The sequence below is a fragment of the Acomys minous genome (assembly GCF_964271855.1).
Source record: "Acomys minous genome assembly, chromosome: 2".
Classification (NCBI taxonomy): domain Eukaryota; kingdom Metazoa; phylum Chordata; class Mammalia; order Rodentia; family Muridae; genus Acomys; species Acomys minous.
Window position 1 is genome coordinate 133,918,188 of NC_140484.1, and position 15,471 is coordinate 133,933,658.

Sequence of the window (15,471 nt, forward strand, 5' to 3'; positions counted from 1 at the left end):
TGAGTCCAGGATAGCCAAGGCTAGCACAGAGAGACCCTGTCTCGAAAAACCAAAAAAAAAAAAAAAAAAAAAAAAGATTTTAGAAGTAATAGGGACTGCAGAGAAAATTAAGGTCCACAGAAGTAGATTTATCAAGTACCTGCCAGCCATGACTAGACCCCATGACTATCCGCCCTCCAGGCCATGTCCTCAGGTGTCCTCGCACTTATTTATACACAGAGCCTAAGTAGTTTTTAAAAGACTGTTATGCCACAAATCTTCCACCACAAGATACAAGGATTGGAGGCTAGCTGATAGACTCTTAGCACTGAGAACTCCCACGTGCCAACTGCCAGGGCAGGAATAGGGGCAGAGACAGGTCATCTCTGGAGGACACTGGTGACTGAGGAAGTTAGACAAGACAGCCAAATGTCTGTTTTGATACAGATTAGCAGAGAGGTCTGAGATGACCATCGTAAGGAAACCTTAGAGGATGAAGCCTAAAATGGTTAAGTAAAAATGAGCAATATTGTGAGCACTGTTGTGAAAATAACTTATAACTGTAAGGAAGTGATTAGAATAGAAAGTGAAAGTCTGCCTGCCTCCCCTCCCTCTTCCCAGCAGAAGCGACAGCAACACCTCTTGGTCTTTAGCCTGCTGGTTCCTCATAAGTCCTCTATGGGAGACCTTTGACTTGTAGCTGTCCTCCTGCCTCTGCCTTCTGAGTGCTGGGGTTATAGGCATGCACCACCATACCCAGATCCATTCTCCAACAGGAGATGTGGGAGGAAACAGAGAAGCCAAGTTGCACATTTATCCATGGGCCCTCCCTCGTAAGTAGCAGCGGCTGTGTTTGAGCTAAGAACTTTTCTGCCTTGCAGACCCTGGGAGTTGTACAAGAGCTGGAATTCAACTCTAGGTGTCTGCTGTGGTCTCCTGGCTATTACCCTGAGCCATTGCTGTTCAGTATCGCGCACCACTGCCCTGCCAAGCAGGAGAGTTGGTTCATTAGGGAGAGCTGGCCACAAGTCTAGCGTGAGCCCAACAAAGCCTGCGGTGCCCACCCCCTCTCCAGCACCACACAGGCTGCTGTGCACTGCCTGGCAGCCCACATTAAGCATTCTACTCGTCATCTCAGGGATGATGGAATCCTAACCTTTTCGGAGACACCGTGCTCTGTCACAAGCATTGCTCTTTTTAAAAGAGATTAATTCACTTGCCGCATTTTGTCCATTGGTGAAAATCACAGGGGAGAGCAAGGGTGGCTTTCTCTGGCCTCAGAGGCCCTTTCAGCCACTCTCAGCAGGCAGTCACCGCCTCACTCCACCCCCAGCTGGCTCAGGACTTTGAAATGAGTGCCCGCTGGGCATTCACTTGCAAAGCAACAAAATGAAATGGGGGAGATCTGGTTTGTGAAATCCTAACTTTGGGGGCGGCTCTGCACTGGGGGAAAGCAGGGGAGACTCAGTGCCCTCCCAATTCCCGACTCTGCACTGTGAGAGGAAAAGTTATGGTTGGGTTTGCTGTGGTGCTGGTGAACTTGGCTCCGGCTCTTCCTCAGTCTACCAGGTACATCATTCCTTACAGAGGGCCCCACAGGTGTGCTATGTCTCTCACCCTGACAACCACCTTGCGTGAGAGGAGTTAGCATTCTCCTTCACAGAAGTGAATGCAGGATCCTTGCTCTTCCATTCATTCTATGCTCAGTCAGGAGCTGGGCTTGAGAGCGGGTCTCACTGAAGAACACCACAGCCCTCCTCCTGTGACCCACCTCAGATCTGCAGAGCCCTTCCCAGCTATACTTATAGGGAAGCACAGAGAATGCAGACCTCACTGACCTCAGAGAAGCTCAGTAAGCTGTACCTGCTTAAGGTGTTAGTGTTAGCATACTGCCCCAGTCTGCCTAGCAACCTATGATGTCATTACCTACCTGCCACTAGACATGCCCCTGCCCAGGAGTATATACCAGGACAAACCCACCTACCTATCTCTCGCTCTCTTACCTCTTTCCTTTCTCTTCCTCTGTCTCTGTCTCCCCCTCCCCCCACACCCCCCCCTCTGTCTCTGGGGTGCTCCCCGTCTCCCATATCCTCATATAATAAACTCCATATCATATCTGTTGTGTGGCTCATATTTCATATTTCGGTTAGGATAGCAAGTTGCAGAGCTTAGAGCTAGACTAGACATGAGGCTGTTTTACTGTTATTGTTTGGATAAGGTTTTACTGTGTATCCCAGGCTGGCCTTGAGCTTGCAGCAATTCTGCTAATGAGAAAGGTATATACTACATGCGGACTGGCCTTGTATTATACTAAAATGATAGCAAGTCAAAAGAACCTCTTCCCCCTTTGCCAAGAGTTTCTTTTTTAAAAAACTAACAAAAAACCTTCACAGAAAAGACAACCCCATATATGTAAGTAATTAAAAATTGTTCATCATCACAAGTTAAAAACAGCAATATATGAGTTCGAAGCCTGATCTACAAAGCAAGTCCGGGCCAGCCAAGGCTATACAGAGAAACCCCATCCCGAAAAAACAAAACAAAACAAAAAGCAATATATCATTTGTACCCTTTAGAGCTATAATCCCAGCAAGCAGGAGGCTGAGACATGGGGTTCTGAGTCAAGGCCAGCCTGGGCTGCTTAGCAAGTTCAAGGGTAGTGTAGGCAACATGGTAAACCTTGTTTCAAAACAAATGAAAACAAAGAAGCCTAGTGTTGCCAGGTGTTGCAAGAGGAGGCCTGTGCAGAGTCCCTGAGCTGCTGGCATGAAGGTCCAGAGCGCAGTCGTGATCTGGGAGGAAACTGACACATGAACGTATGTTCATGTCACATACGTGCATGGCCTACCACCCAGAGGTCCCATTCCCAAGGAAATGGTCACATAGGTCCCAGGAAACATAGGAGAGGATGTCCTTTGAGCATTGCTTTTGGTGGCTGCCTGAGTGGTACCCTTGGAAGAGGGAAGAGAGGAGTATGATGAGTCATTCTGCTCTCTGCCCCTGTTGTCTCCCTTTCATGGCCGTGGATGTTAAAGAAGCAAAGACCCTCTAGGCATACATTTTCTGTATGAAAAAACAATTCCTTTTGCACAAACTGTTATCCCTGAAGTATTTGGCTCTGAAGCTTAAGAGTGTAGATGGGCTGGGAGGTGGTGGTGCGCGCTTTTAATGCCAGCACTCATGGAGGCAGAGGCAGGTGGATCTCTGTGAGTTCCAGGACAGCCTGGGCTACACAGAGAAACCCTGTCTTGAAAAACAAACAAACAAAAACCAAAAGAGTATAGATGAAGGTCTGGTCCTTACTGTGATTCTGAAGGATGCTTCAGTCAGGATAGAAGACCAGGACAGGATGGAGAAAATCCTCTGCCTCTTCCTCATATGGACATCTGCCTAGTGGGTGGAGTGTGTGTGTGTGTGTGTGTGTGTGTGTGTGTGTGTGTGTGTGTGTGTGTGTGTACACGTATGTACATGCATTTAGATAAGGTCTTGTAACATTCCAGGCTGGCCTGAAATTCACTGTATGGTCCAGCTGGCCTTGATGGTAATCATCCTGCCTAGGCCTAAGACTTGTAAGAATGAGCCACCAGCCAGGCATGGTGGTGCATGCCTTTAATCCCAGCACTTGAGAGGCAGAGGCAGGTGGATCGACCTGAGTTTGAGGCCAACCTGTTCTACAAAGGGAGTCCAGGATAGCTAAGGGTACACAGAGAAACCCTGTCTCAAAAAACAAACAAACAAAGAAATAAAAAGAATGAGCCACCATGCTTGGCTGAGTCAAATTATTTTTTTTTCATTATTTAATTTTAATTTATGTGCATTGGTGAGAGGGCATCAGATCTTGGAGTTACAGTTGTGAGCTGCCACGTGGGTGCCGGGAATTGAACCCCGGATCCTTTGGAAGAGCAGGCAGTGCTCTTAACCACTGAGCCATTTCTCAGCCCCCTGAGTCAAATTCTTGACTTTGTCTTCTGTGTCTGGCACCCTGGTCTTTGATTTCCTGCTGTTGTGAGTCCTTTTTCTAGAGCAGACCTTATGCCTTCTAGCACAGGACCGTGCCATTGGTAGGCTGAAACCAGTTTAGTCTTTGACTTTTGCGTTATATGAAGCAGGTTCTGTCTGGGGTGGCAGATGAGGTGAGGTGAGGAGAGCCCCTCCATCTGAAGAGTCATCATCAACCTGCTGTGTGACTTTTCACAAGTTCCCCTCCTTAAGCCCGTTTAAAAAAAAAATGGTTACTATCTGCTCCTTAAGCTTGTGAAAAGGAAATAAATTCAGGAATTTAAAGTTCCAAGAGGGCAGTTCATGCTCTACAGGGTGCTAAGTAAGACATGGCTTTGTTCCACATGTCTTTGTCCGCCTTCTGTTATATGGACCAGGACCCAGAATTCAGCTTTACAGTGATGTACTTTAGACCTTGGATTCATTGGTTCTCCTGACAATCACTGAACTCCCATGTGCTAGATACTTGGCCTATAGATCCTGGTGGTTCTGCGTGGGCTCTGGTGGGAGCTTAGCCCCGCTTAGCATTTTTAAAGTTCCTTCCTCCTTCCTTTGGGCTGAAGGATTTGTATTTTCTAAACAGTCATGATAAAATAAATACAGCTGAGGAATGTGATCCCTTTGTGAACAGGAAACAACCAAGATAAGACTAAGCCCTTAGGTCTTTTAAGGGAGAAGGCGTGGGCACCAGGTTTCTTTCACGTGGCCTGAGAGGATGTTGGACCAGGGGAGTAGAATGTCATAGAATCACTATTAAAATAGAGAAAGCACCAGACACGGTGGCGCACGCCTTTAGTACCAGCACTCGGGAGGCAGAGGCAGGCGGATCGCTGTGAGTTCGAGGCCAGCCTGGTCTACAAAATGAGCCTACGACAGCCAAGATAACACAGAGAGACCCTGTTTCAAAACAAACAAAAAACAAAGCAAAACTAAAATAGAGAAAGCACATTCCTTTTTACAGGGCTTGGAAGGATGGCAGTAGGGAGCTGGGAGTGAGAGGAGCAAGGGACACTTGGGGTGGAGAGTGGTCAGAGAGGCTGGGATTGGGGATTAGTACTGAAAGGACCTTGCATCCAAGTTTGTGTGTTTATAATCTGTTCTCTTGAGATAGGGTCTCATTGTGATGTCCAGCCTGGCCTTATACTTGCTATATGCCCTAGGTATGTGCAAACTACACACTGAAAACATCTTCTGTCTCTTGTTAGGCTGTTGTCAGAAGGTGCAAATGTCAATGCAAGACACAAACTTGGCTGGACAGCTCTGATGGTGGCAGCCATCAGCCGAAATGAAAGGTAAGAATCTTCTTCCACCAGAGCCACTGAGCCAGGTCTCTGTGACTGTGTCCCTGGCTGCTTGCCCACCCTTGCTGCCTCTGTCTCCTTGAGAGGCAGGAAGGCTGAAGCCATCCAGGGTGCTGGGCCTGCATAGTGGATGTGAAAAGCTGTGTGGTTTCATATCCCAGCAGTGCCATTCACTGGCTTTGTGATCTTCAGCAAGTCATTGGTGTTAGCATAGCAGCCACATGTTTAAGAGCAAATTCTGAATGGTTACATGTGTCTGAGTTTTTATCTTGAGAAGCTTGCAGTTACTACCCACATTGAGGGCTCTCATGGCTCTTTATTTGAAGGGTCTGGAGATTTCCGTCCTTCCCTGTTGGAGGCTGTGATGGTTTTCTTCATTCAGGGTTGTAGTTATCGTATAAAGATCCAAAGTAGGGACTGCAGAGATAGCTCAGTCACCACAGAGCTTGAGGACCTGAGCTTGGTTCCCTAGCACCATACATGAGCCAAGCGCATCTGTCACCTCAGCCCTAGGAGAATTGTGAGGGCATATAGGGACACTTCGGCCCACTGATCTGAGTCACTGAGTTCCAGACCCATGAGGACCTTGTCTCAGAAACTGGATTAGGCTGGACATGGTAGCACAGGTCTTTAATCCCAGTACTCAAGAGACAGAGGCTGGTAGATCACTTGAGTTTGAGGCAAGCCTGCTCTACATAGCTAGTTCCAGGCCAGCCTGGGCTACATAATGAAACCCTGTCTCAAAACTTTAATAAACAACTAAATCAGTGGACCTAACATTTGCCTTTACCACTCCACCCCCAGGCACGCACAACTACACCAGAAATAGCATAAGTAACTTCTTGTAACCTTCATAGTCACTCCACAAAATATATAGTTAAACTCTATTTTCCTAAGGGCACATTGGCAGGGTAACCCAGCATACACACTGTGTTCTGTTGTGTGTGTCAGTGCTGCAGCCCCGGCTGATTTCTGCCCAGGGTCTCTAGAAGTCTGGGATGAAGTGTACAGTCACTCTAACTGTAACTGTATGCAAGAAATTGTACAGCAAAAAAATTATTTTAGATTTTTTTTTTCACCCAGTACTGGGGACTGCACCTAGGGCTTCAGGCGCACAAGGCAAGCCTTTACCACTGAGACACACCGGCCTCTAAAGGGGTGCTGTCAAAGAAGTGCTGGACCCTTCAGTAGCATCTACTCAAACTGATAGCTGGAGGCACCAACTTTAATTCTCCCCTCAGGTAGATCTTTAAGGCTCTTGTCTGCCAGTGTTGGCCACTCTGAAAGAATCCGAAATGTGGGGGAAGGCCATAAAACTGGGATTGTAGAAGGCGATCTGTTTCAGATCATCTGAAACGTAGCTCTCCTTGAAATAGTTCTCTCGGAGCTAGAGAGATGGCTCAGTGGTTAAGAGCACTGTCTGCTCTTCCAGAGGTTCTGAGTTTAATTTCCAGCAACCTCATGGTGGTTCACAACCATCAATAATGTGACCTAATGTGCATTGTATACATAATAAACAAACAAACAAAAGAAATCAATGTCTCTTTGTTCTTATCATGAGCTTGGTCTCAATGACTCAGTTGTCTTGTTTGCCATCTTCAACTCCAAGCGATTATTCTTTAAAGATAATAGATCTGTGCTGGTGGTGTGCTTCAGTGGTAGAGCGCTTGCCCAGCATGCTGGGGGCCCTGGATTCAACCTGCAGCACCACAGAACAAGCAGAAAGAAGAAACTATGTACTTTGCTTTTGGGAGAATCCAGCTGTGACTCTGACTCTTTACTGGATTTCAGGACTCCGTGGATACCTGTTTCTCTCAATGAGAAGCCATGTCCACGAGTGTTCAGTAAATGTGTGTTCTTGGTCCTTGTGCTAATCTTTGAAGAATCAGACCTGAAGAGCTCACAGTTTAACGTGGAAAAGAAGTACAAGTGAGCAAGTGAAGGGAGTGAAAGGTGTCTCCAAGACCGAGTGAGGAAGGGGCTGCGGGGAGAGTAGGGTGCAGGGTCTGTGGCGTGTGAGGCAGGGGCTGAAGAGTCTGGAAGCAGAATAGGCGGCTCAGTGTTTCTTACGAGTTCCCACTACAGGTTATGAATGGGTGCTTGCTACTTTCTGGACCGAGATAGACCTCTTCATACACAAGCACATATGTTATCACAGGCATTATTTTCCGCCACTGATTCTCCAGCCACAAACCTGTTGTCTTCCCCAGGTTACATGTTTTTCCTCATGTTGGGAAGAGCAGTGGTGAAGAAGCAGGTGTGTGGATTCTCAGCTGAGACTAAGGAGGAAATAGCATCTTCTTACGTGCTGGGGACAGTGCGGTCTGAGTTTAACGTGCTGCTGCTTTAACTGATTGCTCTGTCATTAGGGGTGGAAGCAAATCAGTGACGCCTGCTGAGCCAAGTGAGAGTGTTGGCTTTTACTTCCTTGGCTTCTAAGACTATGACTAGTTGGTTTTGTTTTGTGTTAGGTTTTATCTTCTTAAACATTTTTTCCATACAAATATATATTATGTTTGGTATACATTGGGCATAGCCTCCAACTCCCCTTTCTGTTTTGTTTTTCAACTGATGCTGAAAATTGAGCCTAGAGTCTTCTTTAGGGTAGAGGTAGGGGTTGAGATAGGATCTCATGTAGCCCAGGCTGACTTTGAACTCCTGATCCTCCTGTCTTTCCTCCTGAGTGCTAGGATTTAGGAGTGTGCCACCATGCCGAGCCTAATTACTAGCATTGTTTTAGTTTTTTGCTTTTTTAAGATAGGGTTCTTTGCATAACAGCCTTTGCAATTCTGGAGCTTGCTCTGTACACTGGGCTGGCCTTAAACTCATAGAGATTCTCCTGAGTGCTGGGATTAAAGGCGTGTGCCACCACTGCCAAGCCCTAGCGTTTGTTTTTTAAATGCGGTGGATGAGGTTATTAGACAAGTGTGTGCACGTGTGTGCAGGTGCACTCATTGTTGCATGTACTTGTGGACACAGAAGTCAGTGTTGGCTCCTTTTCTCTGTCGCGCTCCATTGTATTTTTTGAGATGCAGTTTCTCACTGGACTTGCTGATTTGACCCACTGGTTGGCAAGCCCCTGGACCCGCCTGCTCTGCTTCCTACAGCATTGGAGTGACAGAGGGAGTGGTACTGAGATCCACAGTCAGACTGCATGCTTGCACAGCAAGCACTGACCCGGGAGAGCCATCTGGCCACACTTACTAGGTTTTCAAGCAGCCATCCTATGCCCTCCATTTCTTCCACTATCTAAATGAGGCAACTTTTTACTGAAAACAGCACTTGCCTGGTTGGGTTTATTTATTAATATTGCCAAAGATTGGGGTACCTACTATACTCTGCTAGGTACTTGAAATACCATCAATGATAGATCTCTGTCCATATAGAATTCTTTGGAAGGGAGGTAGGAAGGGAGAGTTGAGAGGCCCTGCCCCTTCATTCAAGGCTTACACCAGAGAGCTGCTGCTTCCTATAGATGTTTGCAGCCTGTGGACCAAGAGCACAGTCCCCCTCAGGCATCAGCTTAACGTGTTAAATCCATAGGGATCTAGAACATAATCGCCTCAGATCTTTAAGGAGCTTAACTCCTCACCAGTTGGGATTTGTATTTGTATAGTTTAGTTTTGAATCGGAAATGCAGTGTCATCACTGTAAATTTTAGAAGTATGCACAGAAGCTTAGTTTAAGATGTACTCATTTGATTCATAAAAAGGGTCCAAAATAACTTAAAACATACACACGTACATAATACACACATACACACACACACACACACATCAGAGACTTAAAACTGGATCAAAATCAAAATAATGTTTTTAAAAGGAAAGATAATTGTATCAGGATATTGAACCAGAGGTTTTATTTTCCAAAAGTAGGTTGTTTGTATAAAAAATAATATTGAAAAGGTGGCAGCCTCCTGAATTTGTTCATCTAGAGATTAGTCTTTGAGTCATACTTAAGGGGGTCTGTTTTACATAAGTGGAAGTACGCTGTGCTGATTGTAAATTAACTAACTAATGAAGCCAAATAGTGATTTGGAGTTTTGAATTTTCTGGAGAGAGAAACTTTGTTCTGAAGTTCTTTTAATACATTCCATACATCTAGCAGACTTTGTAACGCTTAGTGCGTCAGATGCAGGTGTGAAGATTGAGAGTAAGCAGACATCACTTGAGGGAGTGGGAAAATGGTTTGGCAGTAAAGAATGGCTGCAAAAGTAAGAAGACCCACATAAACAGCTGGACAGACAGTGTACCCACCTCCTATAAACCAGCTCTGGTAAGGCAGAAATTGGCAGGGCCCTGGGCCTTGCCAGCCCACCCTGCCAGGCTCCAGATTCAGTGAGAGATCCTGTTTCATAAAATCAGGTGGAGAGCATTGAAGTAGACATCCAACATCAGCCTCCAGCTTCCGCACACATGTGCCCATGTATACAACGCGCACGCACACACATACACACACACACACTTTGCCTGCAGATATCAGGGATGTGAGTAATGTAATGGCCATTGTCCGCAGTAGTCAAAGTCTTACTAACACTCTATCAGGATCATTCCTTGCTCAGCCCTAGTAACAAGCTGGCTAGAATTTTAACAGTAGCAGCAACTGGTTTCTGAGCCCTTGATGAGCCCCTGCCACAAGGCCCTTGGTTAGCCTGAGTCAAGGTGCTCCATTCCGTGCTGCACTCCGACCCAGCCAAACTGAAGGCTAAGCCACACAGTCCTGGTGAGCACTTAGACTTAGAACAGCTTCCACCAGCTAGTGCAAATATATGGCGCTTTAGTGAAATTCAATTAGTCTTTCTTTAAGACGGCAAAGAAATCCAATTTTGCCAAACACGGACAGACGGTGGACAGCACTTTGATGTTACAACCTCTCAGTGATGCTTTACTTAGTCACAAGTTCATAAGCAAAAAGGCTTAATTACTTGAGAAAACATAGGATTAAAGCTAGACACAATATCTGAGTATCCGCTGTCAAGCGACTTGATTCGAACCCGTGCACCCAGTTCGTGTGTGGTGGAAACTTTGATGTGGGATGACAAGCTGAATGTCGTGACCCGCTCGGAGAAGCTCCTTCAGATGGCAGTTGCAGGATATGTAGGCGGAGAGGCAGGGTCTGCCAGGCCTGTTTGCTCAACTTTGATGTCCAAGAAGCCACAGGCTCCACTATTTGCTCTTTCACTGGAGGATGGATTGGGAGCCTCCTACCTTTCTCAGTGTACAATGGCCACCAATGGAGTGTGACGACTGTTGACCATTCCAGAAGCCTGGCGAACCAGAACAGGGCTTTGGGAAGTTCGGGGTTGGGGGTGTAAACGCTGTTTAGGACAGTCATTTCTCCAGATGTAGCTTTCCTTAAAGCCCTGGCGTGGTTGGGAGCATGCAGTGGAAACAAAAACAGTCTCCTGTTAGCAAACACCAAGCACAGTTTGATTTTAAGGTCCAATAGGCCAGGGTGCTTACAAGTTTAAGTCTTTCTTATTCCCTTCATCAGAGTACATGTACAAGGGGAAATGGTACAGTTTTTTAATGGCATGATTGAGATAATTTTAATTTCTGTGCTCGCTTTGGCAGCACATATACTAAAATTGGAACGATACAGAGAAGATTAGCATGGCCCCTGCGCAATGATGACACGCAAATTCGTGAAGCGTTCCATATTTTTTGGCGAGGGTGTGGAGAAAGAGGAACACTCCTGCATTGCTGGTGGGGATGCAAACTAGTACAACCACTTTGGAAAGCTATCTGGTACTTTCTCAGAAAAATGGGAATAGGGCTTCCTCAAGACCCAGCTATTCCACTCCTTGGAATATACCCAGAGGATGTACTACTACACAACAGGGACATATGCTCAACCATGTTCATAGCTGCCTTATTCATAATAGCCAGAACTTGGAAACAACCTACGTGTCCCTCTATAGAAGAATGGATAAAGAAACTGTGGTACATTTACACTATGGAATACTACTCAGCTATTAAAAACAAGGAATTTCCAAAATTTGTGGACAAATGGATTGAACTAGAAATTGTCATAATAAGTGAGTTCACACAGAAGCAAAAAGAGCTAAATGGTATATACTCACTTATATCGAGACACTAGTCCAAGGTGTACGTCCCCATGAAAAACTGTACCTACCAGAATAGTGGGTAAGAGGGGAGGACATCCTATTGAAACTTTAGGTGTGAGAAGCCTGGGAGAAAGAGGAAATGGAAGGATCCAGTGGGTCCTGGAAAACTACAGGCGAGTCTGGGCCCTGGGGCCCTCCGCAAACTGTGGCAACAGCCAAGGAAAAAATAGGCAGTAAAAACCTTGAACCCCTACCCGGACTAGCCGATGGACATTCTCCACTGTTGAGTGGAGAAGGAGATCTAACTTTCACACAAACTCTGGTGCCCCATATTTGAACATGTCCCTTGGACGGAGATGCCTGGTGGCACTCAGAGGAAAGATAATAGGTCACCAAGGAGAGACTTGATGCCGTATGAGCATATTCAGGGGGAGGAGGTCCCCCTCAGACACAGACTTAGGGGAGGGGAGGGGAGTAGGGGGGAAGTGGGAGGAAGGGAGGAATGGGAGGATACATGGGATGGGCTAACAACTGAGATGTAATATGTATAAATTAATAAAAATGTATTTAAAAAAAAGGAAATACTCAAAAATAATATTAATTTAAAAATCTAGAAAAAGACAGCATAAAAAAAAGAGATAATTTTAATTTCTTTTTTTAAAGATTTATTTATTTATTATGTATACGGTGCTCTTCCTGCATGTACGCCTGCAGGCCGAAGAGGGCACCAGATCTCATCACACATGGTTGTGAGCTATCATGTGGTTGCTGGGAACTGAACCCAGGACCTCTGGAAGAGCAGTCAGTGCTCTTAACCTCTGAGCCATCTCTCTAGCCTGAAAGCCTGAACACAGCTTTGTTTTGTTTTGTTTTGTTTTTGTTAGTTTGTTTTTCGAGACAGGGTCTCTCTGTGTTGGCTGTCCTGGGCTCACTTTGTAGACCAGGCTGGCCTCAAACTTACAGCGATCCACCTGCCTCTGCCTCCTGAGTGCTGGGATTAAAGGCGTGCGCCACCACCGCCCCATCATTTTAATGTATTTATTTTTTGATCATTTTAATTTCTAATTCTTCAAAAAACAAGCTGTGAAAAAAGTATGTCTGTAAGGGAGTAGTATTAGAATATATAAAGAACATTTACAAATAAATTAAAAGAGAAGCAACTAGATTTTTTTTAAAAGTGGGCAAAAGACTTGACATTTCACTTAAATAAGGGATAGATGGAAAATGTGCACATGAATTTAATTTCCATTTCCCTAATGGTACAACCTTAGTCATTAGGGAAATGGAAATTAAAATTATAATGATATTCTGACAGTACTAAGTCCTGACAAAGTTGCAGAAAGAATTGCCATGCATTGCTTATCGGACTGGATAATGATACAGCCATATCAGAAAACACTTGGGCAGTTTCTTACAAAAGAAAGCAAATGTTTGTCGTGTAGCCCAGAAATAGAGAAATAGGGTATTTGTCCTAGGGAAATATGACTTCTATGCAGATATCTGTAGCTGCTTTACTCATAGGACAACTAAAACCTGGAAATCACTCGTGCCCATCAAGTAGCAAATGGACAGATTTTGGTACATCCATACAACCGAATAATACTCCATAGTTGGGGTCTAAGGAAGGGAAGCTGGAGAGATGGTTTAATGTGTGAGAGCACGTACTGTTCTTCCAGAGGACCCAAGTTCATTCAGTCCCCAGCACCCACAGCAGGCAGCTCACACACACCTGCACTGCCAGCTCCAGGTGCGTGAACACAGTCTCAGGACCCCACAGGCATCTGCAGATACCCACCCTCCGCATAACATAATTCAAAATAAATATATTTTAGTTTTGTATTTAGGTTTTTTGAGACAGGGTTTGTCTGTGTAACAGCCTTGGCTGTCCTAGATGCTTTGTAGACCAGGCTGGCCTTGAATTTACAGAGATCCTCCTACCACTGCCTCCCGAGTGCTGGGATTAAAGGTGTGCACTACCTGGCCCAGCTAATAAGTCTGTTTTTAGAGTTAAAGTCTCACTATATTGTTCTAGCTGGCTTCAAACTCACAGAGATGTTTTCTCTACCTCCTTTAAAGGTGTGCATCACTGCGGCCCTGTCAATAAATCTCAACCTTTTAAGAGGACAAGGAGGTTAGGGAGATGGCTTTGTTGATAAGAACTGTTGTTTGAATAAGCATGCGGACCTGAGTTCTAATCCTAAGTACCCATATTAAAAAAAAAAAAAAGCTGGGTATGAGTGCAGATCCATATAAATTCAATATTGAAGGGTTGAAGACAGGCGGATTCCTAGAGCTCGCTAGCCAGTCAACCTAACTGAACCTTCAGGTACTGTGAGAGACCCTGTCAGAAGTGAAAGCAACACCTGCCACCCAAGCCCTCCTTTAGTCTCTGCATGTACATCCACAAGTGTGCCCACCTACACACACAGAATGGGAGAACAGGAGCTACTCAATAAATGCAACAACAAAAAAGCTTTCTTCAAACGCCTTATGCTAAGTAAAGCCAACACCAAAAGCCGCTATTGTAAATTCCTTTTATGTCATATTCTGGAAAAGGAAGCTAGTGTTCTAGGGACAGAAATCAGATGCGTTGTTGGGTTCGGGAGAGCAAAGAAGTATAAAGGAGCTTTTATTTTAGGATGGCGGAAATATTCTGTGCTTTGTGGTGGTCACATGTGGCTATCTACATACTTATCAAATTACATTAAATCACTCATCTTGAAAATGTGTCCTCAGCTACAAAGTGAGGTCAAGACCAATCTAGTTACATCTACATTGAGACCCTGACTCAAAAAAAATATTTTTTTATAAATCTTTAAAAGGGTGCATATGAGAATAAATGATACTTCAGTAAACTTGACTTAGAAAAGCATTTTTTTTGTTGTGTTTTTGTTTTTCAAGACAGGGTTCCTCTGTGTAACAGCCCTGGCTGTCATAGACTCCCTCTGTAGACCAGGCTGGCCTCTAACTCCTGAGCGCTGGCATTAAAGGCATGCAAAACCACGCCTGGCCACAAAAGCAGTTTTAAAAGTTGTCATCCCAGAGCTGGGTGTGTTCATATCTACAGCCCCAGCACTTGAAAGGCTGAGACAGGAGGATTCCCACATGTTGGAATCCAGTCTGGACTATATATTGAGTTTCAGGCCAGCTTGGCCTAGAGTGAAATCTGACCTTAAAAAAGCAAAATAAATAGTATAGGCACACTTGTAATCCTAGCACTCAGGAGGCAGAGGCAAGATCCCACAGTAAGCCCAAGGCCAGCTGAGGCTATGTATTGAGGTCCTGTCTCAAAAAGCAAAACAACTAATTAAATAGCTAGATAGATAAATAAACAAGTAAAAACTGCCACCTTTCTCTAATATTTCCTATTAGCTGTGACTGATGGTATACTTAGAACTCATGTTTGTGGTGTCAGAGTTGATGCATATGGCTCCCCGGGCTGCTGTGAACTCTTCTTGTTGGTGGGGTACCCAGCAATAGAGTACTCTGTTCTGGTGGTCAGTAAAGAATGGAAATCAGTGATTTCATCACCTTTGGCAGAGCGCGCATTGGGCTGTTTTCCCCCCACCACTCTTGGGCTCCTTACCCCTAGATTGCAGGTCCGTGAGACCCCTAAATAGTGAGGCTGTTAGTAGGATCCTGAAAGAGATCCGTGGTGTAGACATTCAGCTTTGCGTCTTCTTGCGCCTGCTCTGCAAGCTCCTGCCTCAGAGAGGGTGAGAATCGTAGGCAGAGTGAGGACCCCAGCAGAACTGTTTGAAATTCCCCGTGAGAGCCTCCCTCCTCCTCCTCCTGCCTCTGCCCACCCCCATCCCAGTGCACTTCATCAGCATCGGAAGGACTGGTTCCCGGCACTGCCTGCCCTGCTTGGCTGGCGTCCCTGAGGAACTGAGCTAATGAGTGGATAACACGCATTTGCCAAGGCCTTCCTGGATGTGGTACCTGGGCTTTGTTAATTTTCAGATGCTGCCATCCTTGGCTGATGACCATTTAATTCTCTTTCAGAGCAGTCGTTTATTTTTAGTATTTGCTTATTTTCCCTCCACCTCACCCAGAGAAGAGGACCATTACGTCCTGTGTGTAATGCACCAGCAGTCCCAGCCAGGTTGCTGTCTTACTGGGGCA

At 45.4% G+C, this 15,471-nt stretch overlaps 1 protein-coding gene across 1 annotated transcript in view; it reads left to right on the plus strand.

The window, feature by feature from the left end:
* Window positions 1-15,471, plus strand: part of CLPB (ClpB family mitochondrial disaggregase) — a 130,755-nt gene that overhangs the window by 20,837 nt on the left and 94,447 nt on the right. The window contains exon 3 of the mRNA XM_084769108.1: window positions 5,184-5,270. Within this exon, the coding sequence (XP_084625234.1) occupies window positions 5,184-5,270 (87 nt within the window). The remainder of the gene's footprint in view (window positions 1-5,183; window positions 5,271-15,471) is intronic.